This window comes from Astyanax mexicanus, chromosome 13 (assembly GCF_023375975.1).
Source record: "Astyanax mexicanus isolate ESR-SI-001 chromosome 13, AstMex3_surface, whole genome shotgun sequence".
NCBI lineage: Eukaryota > Metazoa > Chordata > Actinopteri > Characiformes > Acestrorhamphidae > Astyanax > Astyanax mexicanus.
In genome coordinates this window covers 6,022,956-6,047,963 of record NC_064420.1, presented here as the reverse complement: position 1 = coordinate 6,047,963, position 25,008 = coordinate 6,022,956, and the positions used below count along the sequence as shown (strand labels likewise).

Genomic DNA, 25,008 nt, shown 5'->3' with positions numbered 1-25,008 from the left:
CAGAAAATGAGAAATGGCTGAAATAACAAAAAAGATGCAGAGCTTTTAGACCTCAAATGTGCATTATAGAAAACAAGTTCATATTCATAAGAATTTAAGAGTTCAGAAATCAATATTTGGTTGAATAACCCTGGTTTTTAATCATAGTTTTCATGTATCTTGGCATGTTCTCCTCCACCAGTCTTATACACTGCTTTTGGATAACTTTATGCTACTCACTCCTGGTGCAAAAAAATCAAGCAGTTCAGTTTGGTGGTTTGATGGCTTGTGATCATCCATCTTCCTCTTGATTATATTCAAGAGGTTTTAAATTTGGTGAAATCGAGGAAAAAACATCATCATTAAGTGATCTCTTATTTTTTTCAGGTGACATCATGTAAAAAAAAATGTGTAAGGTGTGGGAACGAGATACAAATGCTTGGGAATTAGATAATTAAGGCATGGGAATGAGATACTAATGCGTAGGAACGAGTTAATTAAATCAGGCCGGAGAATAATAAGGCTTGCTTTTCTGTAACTTAATGCTCATGAAGAAACTGAATATTAGATCATAGCTCTTTTAATCCAGAGATAATATTTTATAAAAATAAAATGGAGAATGAATTGATTTCTTTTTATTTTAATCTCTAAATTAATTATGGTAATATTTTGGAGTGTCTTGCAGAGAGATATAGAATAATTCTTATACTAAAAGCTGATTGGCTCAGATGTAGACAGTATTAATAAATACTACAATTAAAATATTAAATAGGCCAGTTAGGTTGAAAAAATAGAGAGTTATTTTGATATAATATCTTATATTATATGAGAGGAAATAACGTTTCCTCCCTTATAAATAATACACAGTACTCAGTGCTTGTAATTTAGAATTTCTCCTGTTATCGCTGCGCTGCTTTAAGCTCCGGGGCTGCAGGGGGCAGTGCTGCAGCGCTGCTCTCCCGCGCTGAGGAAGAGAGCTGCGGATATTACAGCAATACCTAAAATCTAGAGAATCGAGCAAATAAACAAACAGGAGTTTTCTGTCTTAAAGGTCTGCTGCGCTCTTATTTCCCTCTGTTTCGGGTGATTTATGAGGAGTAGATATTATTCCGCGGGTATTGGGGGAGTTTAGAGGCTTATTTCGGTATTAAAAGCTCGATCTGACAGTTTGGTGAGTGTTGTCCGGAGAGAGACGAGCTGAGAGAGAGAGAGTCCGCCGAAAAACGGATTAAAACCATGGAGAGAAACAGCCGCCGCTCCAGCCCCGACACCCGCTCCTAACCCGGGGTGAGTGACTGACACAGAGCCGGGGGTTTACAGCGGGCTGAGTACAGGAGAATACAGGGGTTTATTATCATTAATATACAGAAATAAACACCATCACTCCTTCAGCTGCAGCACAGAGACCATGTTAGAGCAGGAGCTGAAGTTTAAGAGGAGCAGGCTGGCTGGTTTGAGTTTGAGTTTAAATTAAAGGATTTAATTTAATGTGATTTTTTATATTCATATATTCTGTATCCTCCAGGTCCTCAGCTCTGTGTAGCTGCTGTTACCGGTGTAATGATCATAAACTCGGGTTTAACTAACTTTACAGCGAGTCTTAACACCACGGAAATAACAGCAGCAGTTATCTAACTAGGTTAGGTTAACACTACACTGGAAAAAATAGGGAAAATATAACTTAGCTGTTATTTAAATTAAAACATATATGCTTATTTTAAGCAACTTTTTCTTAGTAAGATTTTAAAATAAGTGAACAAAACATTAAATCACTGTTTTTTGGTTTAAAACCAGAATATTTAAGAGTATAGCAAAAACATTAGTTTTTTTTGTAGGTTATTTTGTCTTTAACCAAACATAAGGCCTCAATTATATGTACAAGTGAACACACTAATAACAATTACTTGTCCAGTAACTTTTGTGCTAATTATGAGTTTAAATGATTTAAAATAAGGTGAAAATTGTAACCTAAATAAGACTGATCAATCAACTAATCAACCTTTATTTAAACTCATTTATACTCATACCCATAGTATTGCCCTCATGTATAATGAAGTACATAGTATGTAGGGATTGTCAAAGAGAACAAAAGACCCAGCATTTTAACAAGATATTATATATATATATATATATATATATATATATATATATATATATATATATTAATATATATATATTAAGATAGAAAACACAGAAGATCAAATAAATTTGTAAAAAAGGGATCATAAATCATAGGTAAAAAAAACAACAACGAAGGTAATAAAATAAAAAAGTAATCAAAATGCAACAACAGATGATTAAAATACAACGTAACATGCAAAACAAAGTAGAAGTTGAAGTGTTCCTTAAGTACAGCACTTAAGTAGACATACTAAAGTACTCAAGATTTTTGTACTTAATTAGTGCAGGTAGTTTATACTGAAATGTACAATTCAAGCACTGAAAGTAAAAGTACACCACTGTGTTACATAGGTTAATACTTTAGTGGAGTACAGATACAGCATTGTAGTACTTGTAGTACTACTTTATTTTTTTTTTATCAGGGTAGACAAACAAACGCACACACTGTTTATTTGGATAAAGTTTAGCACATTTAGAATAAAATCACACTATTTAATTCGCTTTTTTTTTATCTGACGCTACTAATGCATTTTCTCTGTGTGTAAAAATATGATAAATATTGTATCTTGTTAAATTGTAGTGTAAATATCTGGATTCACTGTTTATATTAGTACTAAATAATCTGGAATCTGGAGAGTAAGTTTTAACTAGTTAAATGTAATTCTAGATTAGAGAGAGTAATGCAATGATGTAAATCAATATTAACATAGGACTATTCAGAATTGATATAGAATTGGTAAATATTTCATGATTGATATCTGAAAAGAGTTTTTTACATGTAAAACTGCAGTACAGAGGTCTGTAGTTAGATTATTTTTGTTTTTACAAGTAAAACGTCAGTGAGTTAGTGTCATTTGGTGTCATTTTAGGCTGAAATGGCTCACATAAAAAATGAACTATTTATTTACTAGGGCCTGGCAATATAAAAAAAAAAAAAATATTGTTAAATATTTTAAGAAATATATTGCTAGTAGAAAAACACATAAATAAATAAATACAACAGTAATGGCAATTTTTTTTTCCAGTTTAGGGACGACTAACAGAAAGCTTTGGGATGGTTGTAAAAAAAAAGTTAGTTTAGAGACTGACAGTAGTATTTAACCTGTTGTAACTCCTCCTCCCGCGCAGGTGTGTGTGAGCTGCCCAATCAGTCGCAGGTAATCGAGGTCAGTGCGGTTGGCTGTGGTCAGTCGGACGTGAGGTAGAGCTGAAAGCTTGACGATGGCGTGGGCTTTGAAGTTACCCCTCGCTGACGAGGTGATCGAGTCCGGGCTGGTGCAGGACTTCGACGCCAGTCTGTCCGGTATTGGGCAGGAGCTGGGAGCTGGAGCCTACAGTATGAGGTACTGCATTAGTGCTGATTATATATGAGGGGTTATTTATATATACAACTGATTTTAAAGCTGTGTGAGTGGCTATTTAGCTCTTTTGATTTTATTTTAATTACATAGTAATCAGAGACAAGTTATAACAGTTATTTTAGTGAGTGCTGGATAAGAGTTCAAAATTTTGTGTATAATTAATTACCTGTAGTTTGGTAACAAATGGATTGACAAGTTTAAATAATAAAAAAAAATCTTTCTTGTTGTGTTTACACATCAGTAAATGCAGATAGTCATACAGTATCTGTGGTGTTTCATTGTTGGGTATGCTGCAGTATGTAGTATGAAAATAGATGGTTATCATATTCACTAATATGATGTACCTTTACTAAATACTGATATTTAAATGCAACCATATTTTACAAAGAATTTAAAAACCAGACAATCAATCTGTTATCCATAATTAAAAAATAACAATTAGCTTGAAATAAAGTAGTAAAAAAAGAGCTTTACTTCCTGTTGAAATTTCTATTTATTTATTTTAAGATTAGAAACATTTTACATAAACTGTTTTAAAAGAACGACATAAGTTTGTATTCGACTAAAATATCCTGTTTTCATTTCAAGGGTCAATATCTAATAATAATAATAATAATAATAATAATAATAATAATAATAATAACAAAAAGGAATATATACTGTTATACAGTAAAACCATAATATTTTTTAGACAGTTAAATAATTGTTTGCTTATGCTTTATAATTTCATTATTTATTTATGTTAAGTGATAATGTTTCTACTGAGAAGTGTTTTGGCTTTTTCTCCAGTAGTTATTGTAAATTGTGATATAAGAAATATAAAAAAAAGCAAAATATGAGGATTTTAATAACACAATTTGATTATTAATAGTTAAGGGAATGTAAGCAGTGTTATTGAAATTATCATCTTTTATCAGTAATGTCTCATTAAGGTTAAGTTCACACAGCAGATAAAAGTGCCCCATATCTGATGTTTTACGTTGTGTGTAATGCACATGTGTTTTTTGTGGCAGTGTGAACAGCAATTTTGGGTGATAAGCTCAGCTGTTGCCTCAGCTCATTCACAGCTCTTTAGATTCTGAAGGGATGAAACCGAAACTTCATGTACAGACTGTTCACACCATTAAAAAGATTTTGTGAACAGACATAACAAAAAAAACATCAGATTTGGTGATAAAATCAGATTTAAACCACGTTTATACCTGCTGTGTGAACATAGTTTCTTCTTTATAAAAGGCTGTATGATTCTGAATATGGGAAAGTGTAATGTATTTACAGATCTTAATTTTGTTTTCCTCTCTACGGGTTCTCTCTTTCTCTCTCTCTCTCTCTCTCTCTCTCTCTCTCTTTGCAGTGACGTTCTGGCTCTCCCCATCTTTAAACAAGAAGAGTCTAATCTGCCTCCCGACAGCGAAAACAAGATCCTTCCTTTCCAGTATGTTCTGTGTGCTGCTACATCACCTGCTGTCAAACTACATGACGAAACGCTCACCTACCTCAACCAAGGTCTGCTCATTCTCTTCCATTCTATATGAATATAAATATTAAAGATTAAAAAGACAAACTTTAAATTTAGTATATTTATTAAGTAAAGTATATTTGTGTTTGGATATAGCCTACTAGGGATGCACATTGATATTACAGTCATATCAGTATCAACAGATAATTGCTTATATTCAGATGCACTGACAACCCAATTTTTCGTACAATAAGGTGCATTTAAAATTCTGAAATTTTCCCAAAAATTATCATTGTGCCTTATAATCCAGTGCACTTTATGTATGAATTTTACCAGTTAGTTTTTAAGTAGCAATAAAGTTCTCCTGTGATTAATTAAGGGAATGGTACATGCCTTTTGTCTGTTGTCTTTGAGCCGCGCAAGTGTACTTTTCCAGTCGTTACGATAGCAAAGACAACACACTGACACACCCTGCTTGCCTATAGATCACTAAAATAGGACCCTGTATGTCCACATTTTTCTGAATAACACTTCTAATAAAAGCAACCAGCTTCTTTAGGTTGCACACATCGCAGATAGCTACCTACATGTACGTAATGCCTGTAGTTCTGTTGAATTGTGTTTTTTTTAGGACAGTCTTATGAAATTCGAATGCTGGACAATCGGAAAATGGGTGAGCTGCCAGAGATCACAGGGAAGATGGTGAAGGTGAGGTTAGCCATTCATTACTGTGCATCTGTGTTGTAGTGCTTTACTGGTTTGGTAGTTGACTGGTATTTTAAACTGTGTGTCTGCAGAGTATCCTTCGTGTGGTGTTCCACGACCGCCGGCTGCAGTATACGGAGCATCAGCAGCTGGAAGGATGGCGCTGGAATAGACCGGGTGACAGAATCCTCGATCTAGGTGAGTAGTTTTGAGTACTGAACTGTTGTTGGGCTATAAATATAGATTTGGGATTGCTGTGCAATTGCCTGGTTTTCAGTGGAAACACACATAAGGAAATACTGTTTGTGATCTCAAGCTCAGGCGAACTTGGGTTCTGCAGCAGGACAATGATCCAAAGCACACAAAAAAGTCCATCTCTGAATGGCATAAAAAAAAAATATAAAGGTTTTGGAGTGTCACACATGGCTAGATTGGTTTGGATAGTTTTTTCTTTAATAAATAAAATTAGCATTTAAAAAGTACTCTTTATATTTACTCATGTTATTTTTTATATTAAAATTTGCTTGATATTTGAAAACAAAAAAGGTATCACAAAAAAGCAAAAACACCACTGTATGTGACCATATACGTGCTCTTCTGGAGATTTTTAATAAAAAACAGCTATAGTAAATTATTTACCTGTAATTTTAGTATTGCCATTTTAAAATTGTACATACATAGAAAATATTTATAATATTTATATGTCAGGTTTGCAACATTTTCTGTAGTTTTACAAAAATCACTGTTGTTATGCTAATAATTTTTTTGTTTCTATTTCTGTTAAATTCAGGGTCAAGCTCCTCCCACAATAGCTTAATGGTGTTCAGATCTGAATAATGGCCACTCCATTATACTTAGAGTAATACTTTATTGTCCCCCCAGGGCCACCAAAACAGTATGCCAATAACATAGACTAGTACAATCACTTACAATTTGCCACAGACATCATGCAATACAATACAATGAGCATAAAACACTAAAACCCAGCATAAAAATGTAAATAAATAAATAACCTTTAATCGTCTGTTAGAATTAAGAAATGTGATGGATGCAGGTAATCGATTCCTGTATGTATTTAATCTGCATCTTGGCTGGTTAAACAAGGTAGAAGTTGATACTCTGTGAGAAGAACATGATCTGGATCAGAAATGATTTATTAGCAGAACTGCTAACAACAGCTGTTTATGGTTTTGGCTAAAAAAATAGGTTAATTATGTCACATGACATTAAACTCACTTCACAAGATTTGTTTGTCAGTTTGCAACTTTAAAAAATCAGATAAAAAAGATCTCATATCAGTTATGCTTTACAATCTGAATGATTATTTCCAGATATCCCGATGTCTGTGGGCATTGTGGATCCCAGGGCAAACCCTACACAGCTCAACACAGTGGAGTTCCTGTGGGACCCCTCGAAGCGGACTTCAGTTTTTATTCAGGTATGTTACCTATTTGTGAGGTTTTTAATATGATACTTACAGGATAGGATCCATACATATTATATTTCACCAGGTGCGAATGCTCCAGTGTGAAATGATATTAATAATGCTGTATGTGGGGAGCTCAGAGTGGTCCAGCGGTCTAAAGCGCTGCCACTGTGATCGGGAGATCACTGGTTTGAATCCTGTTCATGTAGCATCAGCTACCAGAGCCCTGAGAGAGCATAGTTGGCACAATTGAGTGGGTAGATGGCGCTCTCTCTTCCACATCACTCCAAAAGGGTGATGTCAATCATCACAAGGCATCTGTGAGCTGATGTATCGGAACCGAGGAGCTGCTCTGTCCTCCGAGCTGGCTGGCTGACTGACTTCACATGTATCGTAGGAGGCATGTGCTAGTCTTCACCCTCCTGGTGTTGGGGCATCACTAGGGATAGGGGAGTCTAATGAGTGTGTTGGCAGTGTAAATTGGGGAGAAAATCTAAAAAAAAGAATAATTTAATGTAAAATTAATATTGGGTAAAACATAGATAAGAAGAGACTAAGATGATCAGAAAACACTCTTCAACCTATATTCAATTGTGTACAGTCTAAAAAAAACTGTAAAGGGTGAGTCAACATCATATTAAACCCCGTGGAATAAGAATGGGATTTCACTCAAGTTTATATGTATTTGCTCGCTCATCCAAATCATTGACTTCAGGTTCCAGTCACTTTCATGGCCAGAGCTGTATAAAATCAAGCAGCTAGGTTTTCAGACTGCTTCTACAAACACAAGTGAAAACATGTATCACTCTCAGGAGCTCAGTGAATTTCAGAATGGTATCATAATAGGATGCAGCACCTGTGCAACAAGTCCAGTCGTGAAATTTCTTTGCTTCATGGAATGGATTTCCATGGCCGAGTAGCTGCATTTAAGCCTTACATTACTAAGCTCAATGCAAAGTGCCGGATGCAGTGGTGTAAAACATGTCGTCACTGGAGTAATGAATCACGCTTCTCCATCTGACAATCCGATGGATGAGTCAGGGTTTGGCGGGTGCCAGGAAAACGGTACTTGTCTGACTGCAGTGTGGCAAGTGTAAAGTTTGGAGGAGGGGGGATTATGGTGCGTGGTTGTTTTTTCCAGTGAAAGGAACTTTAGCTTTAGCATACCAAAAGATTTTGGACAACTTAATGCTCCCAACTCTGCGGGAACAAAGTTGTGGTTTGTTGACCACCACTTTCTGTTTCATTATGACTAATGCACACCAGTGCTCAAAGCAAGATCCATGAAAAGACATGAATGAGCAAGTTTTGTGTGGAAGAACTTGCCTGTTCTCGTCCTAACAGAACACCTTTGGGATGAATTAGAGTAGAGACTGTGATCCAGGCCTTCTCGTACAACATCCCCATCCCCAAATTCCCATAAACCCACTCCTAACCCTTGTGGAAAGCCTTTCAAGAAGAGTGGAAGCTGTTATAGCTGTAAAGGTTGGGTCAACATCATGTAAGACCCTGTGAATTAAAAATGGGATTTCACTCAAGTTCATATGTGTGTGATGGTAAACAATTGAATACTTTTGGTGATATAGTTTACTTTAGGGGTGTAACGGTACAAAAATATTCACAGTTCTGTTCACACCATGGTATAAACCCCACGATTAGGTGTGTTTTCACAGTTCGGTACGTTTCGATACATTTTGCTCCTGTGTGTCTTTTCTATTCTCAGCCCATGTGCTAAGAGCTAAACTTCTCAGGGCAGGCTAAAAGTAGCAAGTTGGGGGCTCTGAGTGGTCCAGCGGTCTAAAGCGCTGGCACAATGAGCGGGAGGTCTCAGGTTCGAACCCCATGTATAGTGCCATCGGCCGCCGACGCTCAGAGGGAGCAAAATTGGCCCCCTCCTTTCTGGTGGGTGGATGGCGCTCTCTTCCCACCTCAATAAAGGGTGATGTCTGCGGCACAGGGCGTCTGTGAGCTGCACTTTCCTCGGAGCGTGCTGTGATGCTACTCGGCAATAAAAAGCTCGAAAATAAGCGGTGGCTGACTTCACATGTATCAGAGGAACCATGTGTTAGTCTTCACCCTCCTGGTGTGTTGTGGCATTACTAGTGATAGGGGGGGTTCCTAATAAGTGGGTTGGGTAATTGGCTGTGCTAAATTGGGAAGAATTAGAAATAAAATTATAGGTGAGGTTCGTAAAGAATACAAGTACCGTTACATGTAATTGTTAGGAGAATAAAGAAAGATATGTCAAACTATCAAAACTATATAAAAATTATTGCGTCAAGCTGTCATGGTGCAGGTAAGATGCACTGAAACAGGAAGTTTGCTGACAGAAAGCAGAGAAGAAAGGCATGACAAAAATAATTCTTGACTAATTGATTCATCCTCAAAATGATCACCATATTTGCTTATACAAATTTCATTTAGCATTGCACATCCTGCGCTGTGAGCATCTGTCGTTGTGCAGACTGCAGTAACCGTGCTGCAGTGTTAAATTGTGCAGCCTGAGTTGGATGTGTAATCTTCATCCAGTTTCCCTGGTTTTAGGTTCATTGCATCAGCACAGAGTTCACCATGCGTAAGCACGGCGGAGAGAAGGGGGTGCCGTTCCGCATCCAAATCGACACCTTCAAGGAGAATGAAGCAGGAGAGTACACTGAACACCTGCACTCCGCCAGCTGCCAAATCAAAGTCTTCAAGGTGGGAACAGAACATTTCACTCGCACGCTTTTAAAACATACAACACCTCACTTCCCCCGCTTATTGATTTTAGTCCCGGCCTGGACAGGTGTTGGTGTGCTGGAAAAAAGATATAAACTTTATTGTTAAAACAAAAAAAATGATAAATTCCTTTTTAATTCCATCTTTAACAAAGCAGTATATTGATTAAACATTTTCTCAGATTAGTGTCCTTTTTTGCCCTTATAAAGCAGTATTTTCTATTGCTCAGTCTTGACAGTTGGTTTAAAAAAAAATGAGATTCTCAGATTCTGTTTTATGATTAATCGTGATTAAAATCATGACTAGAAAATATTTTATTCTGTATTTCCCTCTATTTTTGGAAGAAAGACAGAAATAATTGTGTAGTGTGGTATAAGACTGGCAAAGCTAGGGCTACCAGGCTTTGTAAACTTTGTAATTATGTGATTTACATTCTTCTTAAAATGTAAGCATTTAATAATGGGTATTAAATGTAAATTAAAGAATGAATATAAAATTATCTAAATGGAATTGTGTTTATATAAGTGGTGTCATCTGGTTACAAAATAACTGTATTAATCAAGAAGAAAATGTGGGGTTAATCACAGAATTCAGTTTTTCTTAATTGATTGATTAGTTTATTTACTTTTACTTGCAACAGTAATCCAGCTTTTAACTAGCCATTCCTTCTGCTGTAAGCTATTAAATATAATGTCTGTGGTACCATCTTAATATATGTTGTTTTCTATTTGTTATGAAATTATTTGTAGCCCAAAGGAGCTGACAGAAAGCAGAAGACAGATCGAGAAAAAATGGAGAAGAGAGCACCTCAGGAAAAGGAAAAATACCAGCCATCCTATGAAACTACTATCCTTACTGAGGTTTGTTCTTGGATTTTTTTCTTCTTTGTATTATTTAACCTTATATTTATATGTGTGTCTTATTTAGGAGTGGGTTTAAAAAAAAAATCTATTCAGATATCCAATATCTGTTCATGTCAACGTCATCCAACTGCAGATGTTTCACACAAGCAGCTCCAAAATATATATACCAAAGCCTGCTAGACTAGTTAAACAAGATTTCAGTAAAACCTTATCTAAATTTAGCAAACAAGATAAAGTTTAGCAGGCATTTCCCAGAGATTTCCATTCCATCGTAAATGTGGCAGCTCTAGACCAGCAGTTTCAAAACATGCTGTAGTTTTATGGAAGCTAAGCTAATGCTAGTCAGTCAGTATTACTTAAGCCTGCTAGCATTGTTAAACAAGATGTTTCATTCTTAGTAAATTAATATCATTCAGAGTAAAAGAAAATCATCCAATCATATAAAATTCGCCACCAAAAAAAGATCACTTTAGATCACTTTATTATTACGCTGGGCCGCCTTTAGCTTTGATTGCTGAATGTAATGTCTTGCTGCAGTGCTCTCCATGGCCTGAGGCTACTTATGTGAACAACTCTCCATCACCAGGCTTCAGCACCACCACCCACAACAGCTTTCCTGTTATTGAAGGGTAAGAGACAATGTTTTCATTCAGTTTCACTCATTACGTTCCATGATGGACCTTTTAAAAATAATGCAGAAGCTACACCGCCATCAGATATTAAGAAGCCTTAAAATGGCTTAAATTAAAATTTGCGTTATTAAGGTCTTAAATTGTATTAAATTTACTGTAAATTTGCTGTAGGCATCACATTTTTAGACGGTGCATTTAATGCCGGTGCAAAAGCACACTTGCATACTGTAAACATTATAATCCAGAGAGAACTAAGGTTAGTAGAGAGCTAACTAACAGTAGCAGCGAGCTAGCTAACATACTAAGGTGAGCAGTGAGCTAGCTAACATACTAAGGTGAGCAGTGAGCTAGCTAACATACTAAGGTGAGCAGTGAGCTAGCTAACATACTAATGTTAGTGGCAAGTTAGCTAATGTTACTGTGAAGAGAACTAAGCTTAGTGGAGAGCTAGCTAACATATTAATTTTAGCGGCGAGTTAGCTAATGTTACCGGGAAGAGAACTAAGGTTAGCAGAGAGCTAGCTAACGTTAACATGGACAGAACTAAGATTAGTGGAGAGTTAGCTAATGTAACCGGGGCAGAGAACTAAGATTAGTGGAGACCTAGCTAACATACTAACTTAAGCAGAAAGCTAGCTAACATACTAACTTTAGCAGCGAGTAAGCTAATGTTACTGTGGAGAGAACTAAGGTTAGTAGAAAGGTGGCTAATGTTACCAGTCAGATAACTAAGGTTAGTGGAGAGCTAGCTAACATAATAACTTTAGCAGCGAGGTGTCTAATGTTACCAGGGGGAGGTTAACAGAGAGTTAGTTAACATACTAACTTTAGCGTCGAGCTGGCTAACTTACTAACGTTAGCATTGTGGTAGCTAACATACTAACTTAAGCAGAAAGCTAGCTAACATACTTACAGTAGCAGCTAGTTAGTGAACATTACCAGGGAGAGAACTATGTTTAGCGGAGAGCTAGCTTTCATTACTGAGGAGAGAACTAAGGTTAGTGGAGAGCAAGCTAACATCAACCTTAAGCTAGCTAATATAAAAATGTTAGCAGCGAGCTTGCTAACATACTTATGTTTGCAGCAAGTTTTAGGTAACATTACTGAGGAGAGAACTAAGGTTAGTGGAGAGCAAGCTAACATCAACCTTAAGCTAGCTAATATACTAACGTTAGCGGTAAGCTTGCTAACATACTTACGTTAGCAGTGAGTTACCTAACATTACCGGGGAGAGAACTATGTTTAGCGGAGAGCTTGCTAACATCACTGAGGAGAGAACTAAGGTTAGTGGAGAGCAAGCTAACATCAACCTCAAGCTAGCTAATATAAAAATGTTAGCAGCGTGCTTGCTAACATACTTATGTTAGCAGCAAGTTTTAGGTAACATTACTGAGAAGAGAACTAAGGTTAGTAGAGAGCTAGCTAACATCAACCTCAAGCTAGCTAATATACTAACGATAGCGGCGAGCTTGCTAACATACTTATGTTAGCAGTGAGTTAGTTAACATTACCGGGGAGAATTAAGGTTAATGGAGAGCTAGCTACTGTTACCGGGAAGAGAACTATATCTTAAAACGGTTTAAAAAATCTATACATTTGACCTTTAACAGGTCTTTGCAGCCTTCATTTTCTATTTTCTTTATAATAATAGTAATATTAATAATAATAATAACATAAATGGTGTTTATATCTCCTAATCTGCTTCCTATATATCTAGGAATGGATCACCAAATCACCAGCCAGAGCCAGTGGCACCGATAGCAGACGTGAGCTTTGCTTTTCTTTTTCTTCTCTGGAAATGATAAGATTGTGTTATTCATTAGATGATGTTCGGATTTGGTTAATCTAAATTCTATAGCTGTCATACCCTCGCTAAGCACTGTACAGGAACCCTGTACAGCTATCATCTTCATTTGCATCAGCTATTCCTGACATGAATTTCACAACATATTGGAAACATTACCCAGAATTCCAGGTCCATGCAATGCTTTTCTGCTCATCATATTTATACAGAGTGGGTTACTAGAGTTACTGTAGCCTTTCTGTCAGCTCCAACCAATCTCAATCCCTGGTTACATTTCATTCTGCTCACTTAGATATGTTTTTTAATTTTACCCTTCTGAATTAACTCTCAGGAGATCAGCAAAATGATACCATTAAAATTATACTAGTAAAATACCATTTGTCAGGTATTGATAGATTTGCAAATTTCCCTGAGTAGGATAATTTTATCTTATTGACAAATATTTACCTGTATCTTTTCTTGCACAAATAATGCAGATTCAGATCATCTCATTCTTTTTTTTTTTTTTTTTAAACTGACAGTCTTATCCCACCTGTCCTACCTGGTTAACTGTATTGTAATCACTTTTATACAGAGTATACAAGTTTAAATATATATATATATATATAGTCCATAAAGTGGTAAACAGTTCAAATGTACACATTTTAAGTATAAGAATTTATGCTTATACTATATTTTTTATATCATTGTTTTTACGGAAATGTTTTTGTTAGTCTGCTCCTGTTTATATGATGTATAATACTATCATGAATTACTGTACATTTAGCCTGTGAGATTATTTGTAACTATAAAAACTAGCTATAAAAACTGCTAAAATTGGAGCAAATTGAAAAAATGGTATATATAATCAATCATAAATTAGCTAAATAAATTAATGTAATATTACCTACGTTGGGCTGAGTGAAATGACTATAAAATCATATATATGTGTAACTATTAAATAATACTCCTCTAGCCCTTTTTTTTCACATCATGCTGAGAGCTTCTGCCTTGAAGTCGTAGGCTACGTTCACACAGCAGGTAAAATGCCCCAAATCTGATTTTATTGTCACAATCTCAGGAGGTATGAATAAGTGTGCAGCAGAGATTATTATTAAGCATTCACTCAAGCCTCCTTTGTTGGTGCAGCTTTGTCCTGTGGCCACATTTATCCATTTCATTAGGAACTCTGAGCCGTTACAACACAGATCTTCCCATATTTTGCAACAAAGACATCAATCAAAATATTTCTGTACTCTGGTACCTCATTATCCCACCACTGAAACCTTCATTCATGACTATCATATATTTCTCTCTCTATTTGCACCCATTGGCCTTTTCCTTTCTGTCTAGTTTTTGATGTAAAAGTTGCATGAATTTTGATCTGTCCATTTAAACAGAGTTTAAAGAGTTGCATTACTGCAAATCGGACATTAATCAGATTTCAGCACCACAGACCATTTGACTTAAGTGGTCTAGGGTTAAACCTCCCATAAGTATTAAATGTCCAGACTACAAATATATATATATATTTTTTAATGAAAAGCAGAAAATAATTTGGAGAAATTCTCGCATAGAAACCAGTTTCTTTTTGGTACAGATATTTTACACCTTAAATACAACGTTATTTGCAGACATATCTCCCAAATACACAACTGAAATAGCAATCAAATGTGCATGTAATCTGTAGTTGCACTCCTGTTTAACCTGGATTACTAAATGTGACTTTTAACAGCAGAAAAAATATGTCTCTGTTTATAATTTTTTTTTATTATTCGTTTTCTCAGTTTAAATGTATCTAATTTCACGCAAAAATAAAAAAATAACAAAATCTACTACATCATGCTTTTGTATTTTCACTTGGGTCTTAACTGCCCCTATAAACTCTACAAGCAGAAAAAATCCATCCGTCTTCTGTGTATCAGTAGAAACCAATCTGGCCCTGTAGAACCACAGATCAATTAAAGAAACAGCATTTCAATCATTTAGGTTGAGAATATCAGACAGTACACATCAGGATTAGCTAGCAGACTTCGTCTGAGGGAGGGATCTGTACTTACTGTCTGTTGCAAGTCCACAGATGAAGGAGATGTAAGTACTTTCAAATAATGAGTTCTGTGCTTCTGTCGCAGTTAAGCATGAACTTGCTTGTTCGTGTTTTGCCATTTAGCACATGCTAACACTTATGTGTGGTAACCGCTCAGTGTAAACATGACATGGCCAGCAACAGCTTATTTTTATAAATGTGACGGAGCCTGTTAAACGGCTCATTCTGAAAAGGACTGAAACTTGTACTGAAGCTGGTAAGATCTTTGTATGTGTAAAGAACTTCAAAAACATGTTTTGAATAGCCCATAGACCTATTCTTACTTGTGTAAAAATTCATAAAGTATGTCCTCTTTAAAATATCAAATAAAACAGTAGTTTTCCAGGGCTATGTTTTTATTTAAGGGGGGGCTAAAAACATTTAGGTCTAACAATGTTCTTGGTGTCACGTATTATGTAAAAAAGATCTGATTGGGCCACTTTAACCTGCTCTCTGAACATAGCTTATTCATTACCATTTCATCTGCTCTGACAGTGACAGCAGTGAGGTAGCTGTGTGATAAAGATGCTCTTTATTAAAACTTACAGCCTTAAAAAAGAAAAAAAAAACTTTTATTAAAGTGAGTCTGGAACAGTGTTAGACGTGGAGATGATCCACACAGTCTCTGAACTGTCTGTCTGTCTGAAAGCTGAGAGATTTAATGACTTTATGATTCTCATGCTCAGGCCTACCTGTGTCCTCTCTCTCTACCCTAAACAAACAGAATCTGTTGCCCACGGCAACGCCACAGGAAGCGCAGCAGTGGCTCCATAGAAACCGCTTTTCGCCATTCTGCCGTCTCTTCACAAACTTCTCGGGTAATGGGACGTTCTGGGCGCATCACATACCATACTGCTCTCATGTCTGTGCATATGTCACTCAGCAACCATAAAGCACCTTTTACCTAAATCCTGTGAGTCCAGCTTGGACAGATTTTGTTATATATCCTAATATGTATTCTAATATATAGGCATTCTAATAGATATAGGTAGTTTCAGACTGTTAACACTGTTTACTAAGCAAACAGCATCTATTTACTTTAGAATATTTAACGTTTTGGTAAAAAGGTTGAATTTTTAAACTAAAACGCTTAATATTTGTACGTTGTTTTGCTGGGATGGCCACTAGGGGCAGACCTGCTGAAGCTGACGAGAGAGGATGTCATTCAGATATGTGGTCCAGCTGATGGCATACGACTCTTCAACGCGTTGAAAGGACGGTAAGAATCAGCCTTCTGTAATACAATATGTATTACGATACACAGGTTACAATTCAGTACATCGCAATATACAGTACCAGTTAAAAGTTTGGATTATATCTTTCCTACATTGTAAATTAATACTGAAGTCGTTCAGACTATGAAGAAACACATAAGGAATCATGTAGTAAGTTAAAAGTGTTAAAAGGAAACTCTTGGTCTTCCTTTTCTATGGCAATCCTGATGAGGGCCAGTTTCATCATAACGTTTTTGATGGTCTTTGCGACTGCACTTGAGAATACTTTTAAAGTTCTTAAAATGTTTCGGATTGACTGACCTTCGATTCTTAACGTCTTTTTTGTCTTTTCTTAGTTAAGTAGTTCTTGCCATAATGTGGATTAGTACATTACTCAAATATAGCTATTCACTGTATACCTGTAACTCTACCTCTTCACAACTTTACAACTGCTGCTCTTAAACACATTAAAAGGCAAGAAATTCAAGTATTTAACTCTTGATGAGTTCAGCACAGCTGTTAACTGAAAGCCTGAATTCCAGGTGACTCTACCTCATAAAAAGCTGACTGAGAAAATCCAGCCAAGATGTGCAAAACTGTCATCTAAGCAAGAGATGCTACTCTTCATAGTTTGTATGATTTTAGTATTAAGATACAGTGCAGAACAAAAAGTTCCTACAACAAGAGCTGAAGCGTCCCTCGCTACCTTTAATAAACTCCTGAAGACTGAGCTCTTCTAAGAGCACTTACTCTCCTAACACCTCTAACACACTAACTACTTCTAACTTTATTATTAAGAAATATATTGTGATATAAGTCTTGGCCATATCGTCTAGCCCTATTTTGATTGGTATGAGTCTCGGCTGATACTCACTATTAAGGTACTGTGATCAGATAGGGGGCCAAAAAAAACATTTTTTCAAAATGTCAATAAATAAATTACGTTATCGATGCCCCAATCTCCTTAAAAGCTTCTTAAAGTTCTCTATTGATGCCCTGATTTTCGTCTGATTTTTATTTGATTTTCGTCTGTGTTTGCAGAGTGGTTCGCCCCAGACTCACGATTTATGTGTGCCAGGAATCGCAGCAGGCCAGAGAACAGCAGAAACATGAGAATGGTGATGGCTCCAGCAGCGCATATTTTGGTGTGTGTTTGTGTTATTCAAATTTTTTTTTTGAGACACTGATTTTTGGGTTTTCATTGGCTGTAAGCCATAATCATCAACAATAAAAGATATAGATTAGATTCACATTTTGAACCGAATTACTGAAATAAACTTTCTTTGAGATGCTCTATTGTACTATATAGTTCTTGTATTTGATGTTTGCAGTGTACCATGCCATTTACCTGGAGGAGCTCACGGCCGTTGAACTGACAGAGAAGATAGCTCAGCTTTTTAACATCTCTCCACGCCAGATCAGTCAGATTTTCAAACAGGGACCCACGGGCATTCATGTGCTGGTCAGCGATGAGGTAATGTTTGTTTTCTGGGAACTTTTTTTCATACTAAATTAAGTTCTAAGCTATGATCTGAAACTAGCTCTATCCACCTTGTTCAAGTACTTTGTGTTAGAACCATTGGAGCGGCAGTGGAACATTGATGTAGATTATACCCACAGTGATAATAAATACACAGAATACGTAATACAATATAATCATTTGAGAACCTCCATATAACCATATAGCCTCCACCTTCTACTGAAGGGGAGCTGCATCTGTATCTGTGAAGGAGCTACATTTAAAACATCCACCCAAACGTCCATACATCTGCTTTTACTGTTCTGTGGAACCAACACCAGAACATCCTATCCAAGAGATATCATATTGTGTTGTATCAATATGTGGCTTCAAATATGGATATATTTATTGAAACATAGCCGCTCTAAACTCCATAAAAATCCCTATAATGTGACATATTAAAGTTACTGCTTTATTACTCCATGTGGTGGTCCTATTTAAATGATCAGTCAAATGAACTGTATTATTTATGACCTATATGTTTGCTTGAAATATTGGTTTGTTCGAAAATACAGGAATCATAAGTTTAAAGACTGTTAATTTAATATTGGTTTTGTTTATTATCTGTACCATTTTATGTTTTTACAACTTACTTTAGAGTGATCTTAAAAATTCTGCACACAAAAGATTTAGGACATTTGGCAAAAAAAAAAAAAAAAATCTATATATATATCATTTTTCGCTCTATAAGACACACCGGATTATAAGGCCCATTATGCAACACTAGTAAGGAACAGGGGTGTCTCCATGTTTTCTTTCTAATTCAGCAGGTCACGCTGCTGTAATTCAGTAATTTTAACACATCAAGGCAATTTACAAGCTGATAATACTCCTTCCCCTCTGAACAGGAAAAGATCTAGCGCTAAATGCGGTTAGCGGGTAAAGCTAAAGCTGCTCCAGCAATGCTAGCCAGGGTTAGCAGTAGGCTACAGGCCAATAATACCCATTTCTACACGATAAAAAGAGCTAGCTTGGCACGATTAGCGGCTAATGCTAATACTGCTCCAGTCTTAGTGCTGAATAACTAAACTGAAACTCCTGGATACCGCTGTACTACAGAGGAGTGGCTTTACTGCTCCTTACAACCTGACTGGTAAAATTCATACATAAGGTGCACCGGATTATAAGGCACACCATCGATTTTTGAAAACAAAAAAATGTAAAGTACGCCTTATATTGTGAAAAATACAGTAAATCACCTTAAAACTATTGGTAAAAATTCTCTCTGGACTGATCAGTTAAAACTAAAACAGTTTAGAAGAAGTGAATCGCTAACACTTAAGTTAAACATGGTGGAGGTAGTGTCATGTTCTGGAGCTGCTTTGCTTATTCATCATTAACAAAAACCATAGATTCTGTGAGAATCTGTAACCGTCAGTCTGATACTTGAATCCACAACTAAGTTTAATTGAGTCCAGCAAGTCTATGAGTGAATCATACATTAAGAATTTGAAGTGTTTCTGATCTGAATTCCACCGACGTGCTGTGGCAAGATCTTAAACAGGCAGGTCACACCTGAAAACCCCCCAGATCAGTCCAGTCAAAACAATTCTGCAGAGAAAGGAGGGCATGTATTCATCAACAGTGATGTGGAACATTAATCACATCTTATCACAAAGATCTGTAGTTATTACTGATTACTGCCAAAGGTGCATGACCGGTTATTAGGTTTTGGGGTATTTCTTTACTATGGTTTATCTAAAAAAAATATATAAAATATAATTAAATAGCAAAAACAAGGAGACGAGAGCAAATAATATTTATGTTTTTTATATGCATAAACGTTCTGCAATATAATGGCGCTTCAAATCTGACAAGTAATCAAGTTTGTAATTTGTGAATTTTTTAAGGAGGCAAATTATACATTCTAATAATTTTATTTTGTCTTGTGAGGTGGTGAAATTTGCTGTTGAAACAGTACATTTTAAAACAAACATTTTTGGATTTAAAGATAAATAAATATTCAGATCTATAAATGCAAATCTGTTTGATGTATAACTCAGAAATGGTAAAACTAGGTGAAAATCTGTTTATGTATGGATTTAAATTTTTAAATGTAAAAATCTAATGTTATTTTGAAATGTAGTTTGATGATCTTTATACAGTATTATGGAAAGGCAAAATGGCTCTTTCATATATATGTATGTATATATGTATGTGTGTGTACGTTCTGTCGTCCTAATGTGTGTCCTCTATGACCTTATGTGCATAATTTCTTTCACAGATGATTCAGAACTTTCAGGATGAGGTGTGTTTTGTCTTGGACACGATGAAAGGTAATAAAAACATATTATTTATCAGACCTGGGGATGTTTTTTATATAAATACACCAATCAAGCATAACATCATGTTTCTCTTCATACTTTATTATCCTTAGAAACAGTTACAGAACTACAGTATGTAATTATAGAACTACAAAGTGTCCTTCAGTATATGATCAGAGGAGCTGAAAAAAAGGGCAGAAACCAGGTTAGAATATGTTTGATTGGCGTATTGCCTAATAATACATTTTGTCAGTTGTTTGAATTGCAATTACACAGCCTTAATATTTTTCTGGTCTTTTTTTTTTGGCCTCTGTACACCGCCACTCTTTTTAACTAATTCATTTGTCATAAAATAACACAGGAACATAGAATAGCTCATTAGTCTATTGTCCAGTTAGTTTTGAGATTGTGAACATGGACAGACTAAAAATTAAAAAAATGTTTTAATTTTACATGATGTATATATCTGACCAGTATAATTTACATATGTACAGCTCTGGGAAAAAAATTAGACCACTTAAAAAAAATACTTTCTTTGATTTTACCAAATTGAAAACCTCTGGAATTTAATCAAGAGGAAGATGGATGATCACAAGCCATCAAACCAAACTGAACTGCTTGAATTTTTGCACCAGGAGTAAATGCATAAAGTTATCCAAAAGCAGTGTGTAAGACTGGTGGAGGAGAAGATGCCAAGATGCATGAAAACTGTGATTGAAAAACTAGGGCTATTCCACCAAATCTTGATTTCTGAACTCTTAAAACTTTATTAATATATACTTTTCTTTTCTGAAAGGTCTGAAAGGTCTGCATCTTTTTTTGTTATTTCAGCCATTTCTCATTTTCTGCAAATCAATGTTTATTTTACTCAATCATATACCTATAAATAGCAAAATCGGAGAAACTGATTCAGAAACTGAAGAGGTCTCTTAATTTTTTCCAGAGCTAGTGATAATGTAAACTGTATTAAGTTGCCTGGTAACTGTCCTGTCTGTTACTGTATCTACAGCCGAGACGAACGATGGCTATCACATCATCCTGAAGTGAGAGCGCGGGACGGGGGTAGAGAGATGGCCCCCTTTTTTCGTCAGATTAACCCCACCCATCACCCACAACCAAACCCCCCACACCCCTACGTCAGCACGCAGCCTGCAGCCCCTTGCCCTCCACTCTTCCTGGGAAGCGCTTACGACTGTTCAGCTTGGAACGAGCTTGGAGGTCATCGTGGGACAGGGGAGATGCGTCTGATGTCTGATTCGTTCTGTTCAGAAACCCCTACTGATTTACTGTTTTACTCCCGACAGAGTTTCTGTACTGCCAGTAATGCCCCGCCCCTTTTACTTCACGGAATATATATATTTTTGTTTTGCTTTGTCAATTTTGTTTTCTTTCTTTTTTTTTTTTTCTTTTAAAGTGTCTTTTCGTTAACATTCATGCCAAAGCCTGTTGCCTGAAAGTGACTGAATGGGCTGTTGTTGAGTTAGCTTCAGAAATAATCTGAATTGTCTAATATATTCATATCTGAAACGTAAGACATGCTGCCTACTCAGGCAGGATTCTGAGGCAGAAAAGCTTAGTAACCTAGCCTTCTGTTTAATTGGGCAATGCTAATAGTGATGCTAAATGCTAACAGCTAATGAAAACACAGCTAAATGCTTATATGTAGCAGTAAACTAACCCTGTACTTTGGCAATGTCGGAACATATTTTTTATTTCTCTCTTTCGGTTCGGATACAGAGACCTTTATCAATACACTGCCTTCTAAGTGAGCTAGTGTGGCAAGGAAGGCGACGAGTCAGCACATATTGCGTTCGAGACACAGCCAGAATATGACCTATATTCCTTAATCTTATGCGTTAAATCCTTATACGTTAAGTCCTCATACTCTATGCCGTAGCTTGACGAGCACATCCCAAGAAATGTAACTAAACCTTGCACAGCACTGACAGCAGTTTGTGCTTTGTGTAATTGGTCTGCCAAGCCTTGTCATCCCGCCCACACATTGCCACACAATGCCTTCGCAATTTAAACTGCAGAGGGACGCAGGCAAACCAGTGCACAAGTATAAACGTGCACAGCGGCATAGGGTGCTCGCACAGGCGACACATAATTCGGGTTTATTTTTTTAAATATTCTGCATCGAGTCAATGCGTTTTTTTTATTTTGTATGATGTCTAGTTATCTTTCTGGACAGGTGCTCATCAGGCTATGGCATAGATTTGACGCAGAAGTATACATTGGCCAGTAGACAACACTTTAACACAAAAGTATGCAAAAGTCTTAACCAGAGCTTGTTTTAGTCCCTGCAGGTGAGACTAGAGATGAGAATAGAGATGGGTATCTGTGTGATGCTAATGCGAGGCTAGGCTAATTCGTTTGCTTATTCATCAGTTCATTAAAGCCTCCTTAATAAATGAACGATGCGCCTTTTGAAAATGTTCAGCATTCTGTTTTCCAGCGACTTTTTTCCTGTAGAAATGGAGGGCTGGTTAAAGATTAAAGACTGATCAGTATCAAGTCTTTACTGATTAGTTGGGAGATACTGAATGCTAAATATAAGCAGGTTTTTTTTTTTTGTTTGTTTGTTTTTTCAGTTTGCATTTTCCAGTGTCTCCAGAGATCTTAATTTTCTCATATGCTGTTGACATATACATGTTGTGATATCAGAGCCAAGTCCTTTGTCAGTGAGCTTATTAGCTTATGGCAAGTACTGAACATGCTAAGCTTGATATGTTTGCAGTTCGCAGTCTTATTGAGTTACAATAGAATTCTATGGTGTAAAGATGAGTAAATGTTGTGTACCTCATTTATTAACATTATTGTCAGTCTTTAAGCAGTTGTTCTTTCTATTGCTGATCATGTGACTCATTGAATTAGTTCATAAAGGTTCTTAAATGCACACTACATCATCTCTTACTGTTTCATCATCTTTACTGTTCAGACAGTACACTCAAACGGCACCACCAGGCATTCTTCATGCTTTTTTATTTGCTCTTTTTTCATTTTTCTCATTTGTTACATTTCTCGTTTGTTGTAATCATCATCGTCATCAAAAGCTCTGGCATTAGAATATACTTTTTACATTTGCAAACTTGCCTTTTATCTTTTAGGAGGGAACTGTTTATGTTGATGAATCATGTTTTATGTGAGTCTGCAGTCCAGCACATCCTTTACTGGTCATTCACGTTGTTGAGCTGGTTATGAACACTGCAGTGCAAATCCATCTGGGGTGAAAATGATGCAGTTGAACTGTGTTTGAGGGTAAAGATGGATAGCTGTGCTAAATGTAAGAAGATAAAAGAGATAAAGAGGTCACTTGAGGCATTGTCCACCTTTCCCCCTGTTCCCACATCATTACAACAATTAAAATGTGGCTTAGCCATCAAACACTCTTGCTCCTGTTTCAGATCCTTATTACATTTTTTCCATTTTCTTGTGAGAAGAGTTACAATTTACCACTTTACAAAAAAGGTAACAAATAACAGTACCTTCAACAGTAATAAACTTGTAAATTCTTGGATTGTAATGTTGTGTTTTCCAGATCTAAAAAGTGCTGAAATTTTGGATGAAGTGCTTGGAAATGCATAAAACAATACTGTCTGTCTTTTACAACAAAGAGCTATTTGACTTAATACTCAGAAATTAGATTAGTAGCCTATTATGAAAACTGCTCCACCTCGCTGGCACCTCTGCGTAAGATAATGTGGGAAATCTTTTGGTGAACCCAGATCAGTTGGATCTCACACCAAGAAGAACAGACTTGTATAGCTAATCATTTTACCACTTCCGCTAAAGATAATAATATATAGTGGTGTATACTGATATATAACTGCTAAGGATTTGTATATAATTGTGTATACGGGCCAATTGGTGTCAAGCAAATCATTAATTATTATATACAATTCATGAGTATATATGTATTTGCATAAATAAATATAATTTACCTCAGATAAAAGCTCGAATATGGACCTTGAAAGTGCTTGAAAAGTGCTTAAATTTGACCTTGGAAAAGGTGTATGAAGCCTGGGTTATTAATTGACACTGATTAAGACATTATTAAACAGTACTCAATTTTAATGTTTTAGAACGTTGTAAAAAATATAAAATTCAAAATCAAAATCAAAATGTTGTACTGATTAATAATGTCAACTATTGTCATTTAATAATTGGCTGAGAGACATTTTTTGTAAGTACTATTAGTTAACACTTATTGTAAAGTGTTGCCCAAAATGTTATCGTTACCTGAGATTCAGACTTTTACTTGGTGTGCATTTTTAATGATCCTTAGCTATTTTGGATTACAAAAAAAAATAAACTTCTGTCTTTGAATCTTTGTACAGGAAGTCGTTGAGCAAAAAACAACAAGCTCATAAAACTTGTCCTTTCCATTTGGGATCAGAAAGACCCAAATAGTCCAAAAACTAAAATGTAGCTTACTACAGTAAGTAAATAAACTAGTTTCAAACCTAAAATTGGATAGGAATTTTTGCCTGGCCCATGTTTCTGTCTGTATTCTACTGTAAACTGTAGAAACATTTTTGTGTTTCTCAATTGCTTCTGAATCTGTTTGTTTGGCCTTCTGGTGGTGACAAAATCCTTGAAGAGATTCGGAAGTGGGTATTGTTTTTTTTTTGTAATTAATGTTCATACATAGCATAGGAAAGATATAATAAAATGGTAACTTGCTCTTTTTTTCCTCTCTTGAAAATAGTTTTATTGTCACCACTTCATCTCATAAACATATACAACAATTTAAAACCAAGGGATCATTTATTTACACCTTTTAAAACCAAAACACATAAAATCTGAAAATATATGGGGTAATCTCTACACACATAAAGTGTGCATTTTATTTATTTATTTTTAGATAGGTAGTTA

At 35.9% G+C, this 25,008-nt stretch overlaps 1 protein-coding gene across 2 annotated transcripts; it reads left to right on the top strand.

The window, feature by feature from the left end:
- Positions 1-932: 932 nt before the first annotated feature.
- tfcp2 (transcription factor CP2) lies at positions 933-23,519 on the top strand. 2 transcript variants are annotated; one of them, XM_007232571.4, is made up of 16 exons: positions 933-1,266; positions 3,229-3,443; positions 4,816-4,967; positions 5,552-5,628; positions 5,718-5,823; positions 6,957-7,063; positions 9,596-9,748; positions 10,519-10,629; positions 11,170-11,261; positions 12,982-13,030; positions 15,858-15,951; positions 16,262-16,352; positions 17,389-17,465; positions 17,679-17,821; positions 20,091-20,142; positions 21,140-23,519. In XM_007232571.4, the coding sequence occupies exons 2-16, from the start codon at positions 3,322-3,324 to the stop codon at positions 21,175-21,177; spliced, it is 1,464 nt and encodes a 487-aa protein (XP_007232633.2). In that variant the 5' UTR covers positions 933-1,266; positions 3,229-3,321; the 3' UTR covers positions 21,178-23,519. The 2 variants fall into 2 exon arrangements, with proteins under 2 accessions (XP_007232633.2, XP_007232632.2); XM_007232570.4 differs by having other exon boundaries at positions 17,389-17,492.
- Positions 23,520-25,008: the final 1,489 nt, after the last annotated feature.